At 41.6% G+C, this 8019-nt stretch overlaps 1 protein-coding gene across 7 annotated transcripts in view; it reads right to left on the bottom strand.

Annotated features, from left to right (window-relative positions):
• Positions 1–8019, bottom strand: part of NKTR (natural killer cell triggering receptor) — a 38538-nt gene that overhangs the window by 6040 nt on the left and 24479 nt on the right. For 4 of the 7 annotated variants that reach the window (XM_017746753.1, XM_017746756.1, XM_017746751.1 and 1 more), the window contains 4 exons: positions 7862–8014; positions 6733–6820; positions 3908–4053; positions 10–2946 (listed from right to left, as the gene is read on the bottom strand). In XM_017746753.1, the coding sequence (XP_017602242.1) occupies positions 10–2946; positions 3908–4053; positions 6733–6820; positions 7862–8014 (3324 nt within the window). The remainder of the gene's footprint in view (positions 1–9; positions 2947–3907; positions 4054–6732; positions 6821–7861; positions 8015–8019) is intronic. The other 3 variants (XM_017746757.1, XM_017746755.1, XM_017746752.1) reach the window with 1 other exon arrangement.

Here is an 8019-nt window from a genome sequence, read left to right on the forward strand (position 1 = left end):
ACTTCTCACCTATACGAATATGTAGAACTTCGGGATCGACTTCTTGAGTGACTGTAGGATATGGACCTTGTTCTGTGTCTGGATTTAGACTCAGATTTACTTCGTGACCTGCTGAGACTCCTGGAAGCGCTGTTGTCATCTCTGCTTGGAGATTCCTCCTCACTGGAACTTTCCTGGTTCCTTGGCCGCCGATTTAGCCGGGCTGTTTTCCTCACTTCATCAAAAAGGGACCCAGGCCTTACTTTATTCTTTGCTTTTATTTCAATTCTTAAACCTGCTGGTTTAGGCTCTGGTGCTGATGCTACACTTTTAATCTCTGTGGTCATACTAATTGTTGCTGGTTGTAAGTTACCAACACCTTGCAAAGGCTTCCATTTATTGTCTATCATATTGCTTTGTGTATTTTCAGTAATTTCACTTTTTAAACTACAGTCTTTAGCACCAGACACAGGGACAGAGTTATCTTCTTGCCTTCCCGTTTCTTTTTCTTCTTTAATATTAATAAAGTCTCTAATGTTGTTTCCCAGTTTGACAGGATCTTTCTCAGGGGTCTCAACCTGTAACTCCTTTTTTATACCAGCACTTAAAGGTTTAGCAGTGAGAATGACAGGAGACAAAACGTCCACATCCACCTTCCCTGGCGAGTTACGATCCGGAGTACAAATCTCCATGTTGTCATCTGTCTGAATAACATCTTCCAGCCCATTCTGATTATTTTCTTCAGCTTGTTTAATCTCACTCTTGCAGGCAGCCACGTTTATTCCTGAGTTTAAAATACCAGCTGAAGTGCTCGTTTCAATGGGCTCTTTATTAAGGTTGCTGCGATCTGGCGAGGCCCCACACATGGTGTTTTTATCTAAAAGGTTTTCATTCACACATGACTTTTCACCATTTCCCATTTTATCTGCGACTATTTCATCCTTTTCATAAACTTGTTTTTTATCCTTTATGTCCCTGCTAAGCTGCTTTTCTTTTTTATCATCCTTGGTAACCGGCTTTTCACTTATCTCATCGTCCTCTTCTTCCCCGAACTCAAGCGGGGGCTGCCAATGAAACATTTCTTTTCTTTTCTGGACTTTGTGTTTTTTCTCCTTTTTGCCTTTCGATTTTTCTTTGGCTTTTTTGGAATGTGATTTTTTAGGGGTCTTTTTCAAGCCATGTTTGTGTTTTTTTGACTTGCCTCGAGTGTCTGCTGAGCTGGAACAAGAACTCTCGGATTCAGAAGTCGACAACTGTTTGCTTGTCTTCCACGCACAGTCAGAACCCAAAAAGCCCTCTGAGGAATTGGATTGTTTTTTTATCCTTTTGGTAACACTAAGCTCTGTGTCAGATCCTGAGGTGGCCTCTCCTTCTTCTTTACCAGAGGAGGGTCTGGAATCCCCCCTATTATGCCTTGCCTCTCCTCTTTCGGAATTTGACTCTGAGTCCCATTTGCTACCTGAGTAGGATTTGCGTTTTGTTTTTGCACCACCTCTGGGTTGCTCCGAGCATTTCTCCTTGGCTGCTTTCTTTTTAGAGTGATCAGAACCCCGCTCACCCTTGGCTTTCTCCTCCCCTCTCTCAGAACTTAAGCTATTTTTATCTTGTTTCTCAGCATCCCCTTCTAATGGAAAACGGCCTTCTTTTTCTTGGGCCGCTTTGGCTTTGGCAGAGCGTTCGCTGTCGGAGGAGAAGTCTGAGGATGACAAACTGTCACTCTCCTTCAATCCTTGGGAAGACTCGTCGTAGTCCTTTGGATGCTTGTAAGGCAAAGTGCTTTCAGAGCTCGTTTCCTGCCTCAGTTTGAGGCCCCGAGCTTTGGGATCGCTGGCTGTGGATTTTCTTTTGTTCCTATGCCTGTCCTCATCGCTGAGGGAATAGTCGGACGTGGACTCGCTGTACCCTGACCTGTCACTGCGGTATTTACTCGGGGACGGTGACCTGCCAGAAGAAGGAGATTTTGTCCTAGAGCTCGATGGACTTCTAGACCTTGTGTAAGATCTTGAGTATGACCGGCTCCGAGAGGACCTGCTCCTTGACCTCGGCCAGCTCTCCGAGCTCCTGTCACTGCGGCCTTTGGAATAAGCGCTCCGATCGCTCTCAGAGCTCCTCTCCTGCTTGCGATAGGAAGAAGAAGTGTTGGCCTCCTTGACGACCACTAAACTGTAATTAGTTTGGGTGGGAATTAAGTGTGTTGTTTTAGCTTTCATCTCCTGAATTCGCTCATATGATGGCTTCCAAGGTTTCTGCCCAGGTTTCCACCTCGAAGGTGGGGGACTGTCACTTAAGGGTATCACAGGGAGGTTTTCTGGGACAACTGGTGGCACAATAACTTTGTCACTGGGCAGTATCACTGCTCGGACAGGCTCAGCAGTCTTGGTCAACTTAGTGTCATTTAACCGTGCTGAAACAGTTCGTGGAGAATTGGGAACAGTTTTTTGCTGCCTGGGATTAGAACTTGACCGTGATCTACTTCGAGAACGCAATGATTTAGAGGCTGATCTTGATCTAGAACTTCTTCTGGAGTAAGATCTTGATTTAGATCTTGACCTGGATCTGGACCTGTAGTACGAGCGAGACCCTCTGGTTGATAAAGATGATGAGCTCTGGTCTTCCTTATCAGATTTAGACCAGTCTCTCCTGGATGAACGTCTGGAAGACAATGAGGAAGAACGGGATTTCCTCTCACGATCACAAGATGATTTTGTCCTCCTGTGGAAGGAATGAGAGGATTCTACATCTGAAGAGGCGGACGTTTTCTTTTTCTTCGTTTGCTTGTGCTTTTTGAAATGCTTCTGCTTTTTAGATTTCTTTTTATGCTTCACCTTCTTCTTCTCTTTCCTGTGCTTCTTGTGATGACTGGAGTATCTCACAGTGCTCAGATCAGCATAACCGTTATGTGACCAAGACCTGGATCTCCGGGATGCACTTCTCTCATCCCATCTGCTTGTACAGGGATCACTCAACCTGGAAAACAAACAAATAAACCCCAGACTAAGTGCAAATTCTTTAAAAAACTTCAGATAAATTAAGTCTTTTTAAACTTAACTTTAAATAAGTTTAAATAAACCCTAGCACACACACACTTTGTACCACCTAATTGTGTTTCGACTGAGTTTTTACACTGAGTTTAAGATACAGAATTACATCACTATCAAGAGCTATGTCTCTCTAAGAAGTAAATGAGCCAACACCAGCAAATTTTGCATATTGTAGAACCCATGTACAGAGCTTTAAGTTCTAATTGCCTTAATCTGCAGGACTTTGATCTCTACAACTACAGGATCCTTAAACCGCATTTAAATACAAGTTTTTGAATATATATCGGTATACAAAAGAGAACCAGTGGAAACATTTGCAATTATTCACTGATGGTTAAATTATAGTATTTTTCAGTTTTCCTTTTGAGATTTATCTCTCATAATTTGATAGAAGCTCGTATTTAGTATCAAGACATCAGAAATTTTGGAGAGCTGACTTCCATCCATCACACAGTTTGCAACTGCTGAAGGTACATAAAACTAAAAACAATAAAGGGTTGGTGGATTTGACTGTTTCACTCCAAAGAAACCATGTAATCCACCTTGAGGATAAGGAAATCACTGAATCCTGAAGGTTGGGAAAGGCCTTAAAGATCACCAAGTCCAACCATCGGCACCACCACCTTGTTCAGCACAAAACCACGTCCTCAACTATCACATCCACACGTTTTCTGAACACTTCCAGGGATGATGACTCCACATTTCCCTGGACAGCCTGTTCCAGTGTTTTCTGGGAAAAAAAACTTCCTAATATCCAATTGAAACTTCCCCTGGCACAACTTGAGGCCATTTCCTCTCATCCTGGTACTCTCATTGTGGTACATCTACACAATCAATCAGGGCTTGTCAAAGGCCAGGATATTTCCAACCTGTGCTAAGGCTCTTACTTGTCCCCTTTGCTCCACTTCTCCCCGCTGGGCGCTCGGTACGTGCGCAGTCTCTGCATCTCCTCCTTCCAGTGCGGAGGGGTCTCGCTGCTCTCCTCATCGTCGGACTCGGAGCAGGAGCGGGATCGCGGTGGGGTGTGATAGCGCTGGGACAGCAAACACACACAGCTGCAGGAAGTGTTTTCTTACAGAACTACTGCATCTTTTCATTCTCAGAGCATGCTGCAAAGCCTGAGAGAGGCCAGCAGCTCACCCAGTTTTTCACAACATGAAAGGAAGAATCAAGGAAGAGGCCATGGATGCTCTTTTGGAATAACACAATTACTGCAGATAACCACCCTTGTTTTCAGCACACTGAAGCACAGATGTTTCACTTTAGTCAGACACTTCATGGTTTATAGGAGTAAAGACAAACCCCATTTCAAAAGTTACTGCTGTTCAAGTCTTCAGAAATGGGAATCCAGATTAAGTCACTTTAAAGCAACTAAAAAAAGAGAAAATCAAACCAAAAAAAAAATCACAAAAAAACCCCCAAACTCTTTCACAAAAGAGCAATGAAGCTTCACATTTTAAAAATTATGCTTAGGCAGAGCATTTAAGCAGGCAACAAGAGCTACTTGTGAAGCAGAGAAAGAACTCTAGTATTGCTAACTCATTACTTTCCATTACCCAGTGGGATACACACTTAGGTAAATTCTGTGAGGAAATCAGATGCTCCTTGACTCAATAAAAGCACATCTGGATTTGACTCAATTATTTTGAGCCACTTAAGAGTAAAAATGAGGGGAAAAAAGTGCTGTCCCCCAGAACAAAATCACAAAGATAAATGTATTGATTTATCCAGGTAATTACAGAAGGCTTTAAGACATACTTCTTATATAAAAAAATAAAATCAAGATAACCTGCCACTCAGAGCTTCCTTATCATCTGAGCTGAAGCAGTGACTACTTAAAAAAAAAGCTTTTACAGGAGAATGGCCTCAAAGACTGCAAGGGTGTCATGGACCTCCCTAATTCTCACATTTTATGCCCTGAAGTCTCGTGGAACCTACAAACAAGTATTTTGAAAAACATCAATGAACCTCACCTGGACAGAAACCGTACTAATAAAGATTACTAGAGATGGCAGAAAAATGTGTTTATCCAACTGCCAGCCCTAAATGACATTTTTTTTTCATTCTTAATTTTGCTCAGAGGGTGCCAAAATGATGAAAAACGAGACAGAAACCCCAATACCTGGAAAAAGCCAATTCCATTCAGCTTTAAGTAATTTTTCCCCAGCTCTTAGTTTACATGAGTATTTCAAAACATTCAGTTTGAAAACCTTCCTTCAGTGGATCCCACAAGTACCCAGGACAAATCCAAGCTGCCAGATGCAAAGGCAGCTGTCCCATTTCATGTCCAGGCTGGTGAATGAGGGCTGGGGCTCAAACACTCCAATACCCTGGTCCACATTACAGCCATCTAAGGTGCTAATTTTGTAGCTTAAATTAATTGTACCATGGGAATCAGTGGAAAAGTACTTCCCAAATTCAGTGGCCATTACATAAGGAAATAATGGTCAGAGGAGTCTCAGTTTAAACCATTCTCATGAAACTTTTAATTAGAATAGATGTAGATATATTCGTATCTGTATATACACTTTTTTTTGAGGACTTCCACTTGCAGAAACATTCTGGCAGCAAACCTAACCTTGGTTTGGCTTATGGTTACCCAAATGCCACCTGCTAAACTGATCCAGGAAAGATTCTTGAAGTGAAGAATATGCTCAGTCATGGTAGGCTACAATTTGTAATACGCCAGAATTAAATATACAAAAAGATTTTCTTACTTTCTCCCCTTTCTACTGACTAAAAACAACAGCACAGCCGTGCAGCATTTTGGGTTCTGGATTGTGGATTATCAGAGAAAAGGAAAACTTTTGAATTTTACATCAGAAAGGGCTCCAGACACTCAGGACACAGCTTGGTGTGTTACAGTCCTGATGCTCAGAGAAAACAGCCAGAAAATCCCAGGAGTGGAGGAGAGTAAAAGCTCTTGTCACTCCCCATTACTTTAGAGATGTAAATCTGACTGAAATGGTTTCCATCTTTAAAAAGAAGTAATTTTATTCTTATATTTGAAGACTTCTCATAGCTGAGATTTAGGCATTTTTTTCCCCTCAAGCAATCTTTAAGTAAAAAGACAGGAACAGGAAGGATGGAAAAAACATGTTATAAAATCAACTACCTGTCAAGATTTCAATGCTTTCTAAACTGGAATCTACAACACGTAAATAAAGTGTCATACAAAGCCTCCAGGGAAATTCGAAGCTCAAAGTCAGGGAAGATACTCTTGATGCCATGAAGATTTTGTACCTTTTCTTTTATACCCCTGTTATACCTTTTTACAGCTTCTGTATTCTTAGTGCTTTTTGCCTGCATTCTTGGCCTTGTTTGTTCAGCTCGGAGACTCAACATTTTAGAGGTTTTGTAGGTAGGGATCAGTGTGCCCCAGACCCCAAGGTCCTCTCCAGAACACATCCTGTAAACTCAGATAGAACCGTCCAGGGGAAGGTTCCTTGGGGAGGGGGGCTCATTCGAGCCTCTCATTGGGGAATCTTTGATAGATATGTTAATTAGTAACACCTTTTGGGGGTGGGGTGCATTGTGGGGTGCATTTCAGCGCATTCCACCTGGACACAGCGCACCTAAGGATCCTTAGGATAAATCCCAAGGTAAAATCCCTTTTTCCCTTCTAACCATGTTTGACCTTTGATTTTAAGACCAGGAAAATGCATCACTCTGGGTGAGAGAAAATAAAGAAATAAATAAAATTGTCACATACTATTGTGCCTCTTCCTTTAATTTTTCGTCCAGATTTAGAGACTGATGGTTTCTGGTCAGTCAGAACTGGCGCAGCATCAAGAAGCTTCCTACATAAATTAATAAAGTATGAACTTACAAGGAACAAAACAATTAACTTGCAATCAGTTTAAGTTAAAAATGAGAAGTATTCGTCATCGTACTCATTCATTTTTAGACAGAATTAAGAATTCAGTGTTTTTTTCAAGAAACAAAGAGAGTTCTGCAACAAAAGGCAAATCAACATGTATTTGTTTTCAACCAAATGTGCAGCCTGATCTCTTGACACAGAAAGAAATGCTAACAATGAACTTGCAAAACACTGTCACAGGAGGTTAACTTGTGTTTGGGGCACAAATCCTGAAGACAGCATGGGCACAGCAGTTCAGGATCTCAGTTCAGGATAGTTCACAGGCTCCAAAGCTTTGCTGCTTTCCTTTCAGCTTACGTAGTATCCTCAAAAGTAGTTACTGATCTTTGGGAACATGAGTCATGTTCCAAGGAAAGACTTACAGGTGACTTTACCATTAAGGGAAATTAAAAAACCCAACACACCAAACCAACCCAACACTGATTTTAGAGGTATCTGGCACTGGAATGGATTAGCTCAGCTACAAAAGCAGGGAAATTTGACAGTGGAGGTATAAAACACATTGGAAGTATTGTGACTTGTGACTTCCTCTGTAGAAAAAGAAGAGTATTTTCTCTTATTCTCAAGTACTCTAAGTCAGGAAATTCCAGGTGACTGATTCTGAACCAAAGTTTCTTAATCAGTCTAAGAAAGATGAAAAATCACCTCTCCCAATCCCAAGTTTCCCTTGCAATCAAATATTTCCGGTGGTTCAATGATTACTTCTGAAATTACTCATTAATTTTTTTTAATTGAGTTTAACACGTGATCCTTAAAGATCAACGAAACCATCTCGAGATCTCACTGAAACCCCCTGGCACAGGTCACAAGGACTATTACAAAGGAAACTGTAAAAAGGACAATGAAATGACCTCATGCAGAATTCTGACACTCCAGCCAGCAGCAGCAGGAAGAGAATGTTAACAGGAATATTTCATGCACAGTTTTCACCAATCAGAATAAAAAGCTCAGAGTTCCTTACGGTTCAGGCTCTACATTGACAACAGGCACATCTCTTCTGAGCAAAAATCTATTTTCAGGCACTGGGGGGATTTCTTCAGGACGTACCACGGGCTTGTCCCTCTTTGTGCTAAGGTCGACTTTGTCTGTGACATCGCTCTTGTCAGAAAGGCTGCTAAG

The sequence above is a fragment of the Corvus brachyrhynchos genome, unplaced genomic scaffold (assembly GCF_000691975.1).
Source record: "Corvus brachyrhynchos isolate BGI_N302 unplaced genomic scaffold, ASM69197v1 scaffold18, whole genome shotgun sequence".
Lineage (NCBI taxonomy): Eukaryota > Metazoa > Chordata > Aves > Passeriformes > Corvidae > Corvus > Corvus brachyrhynchos.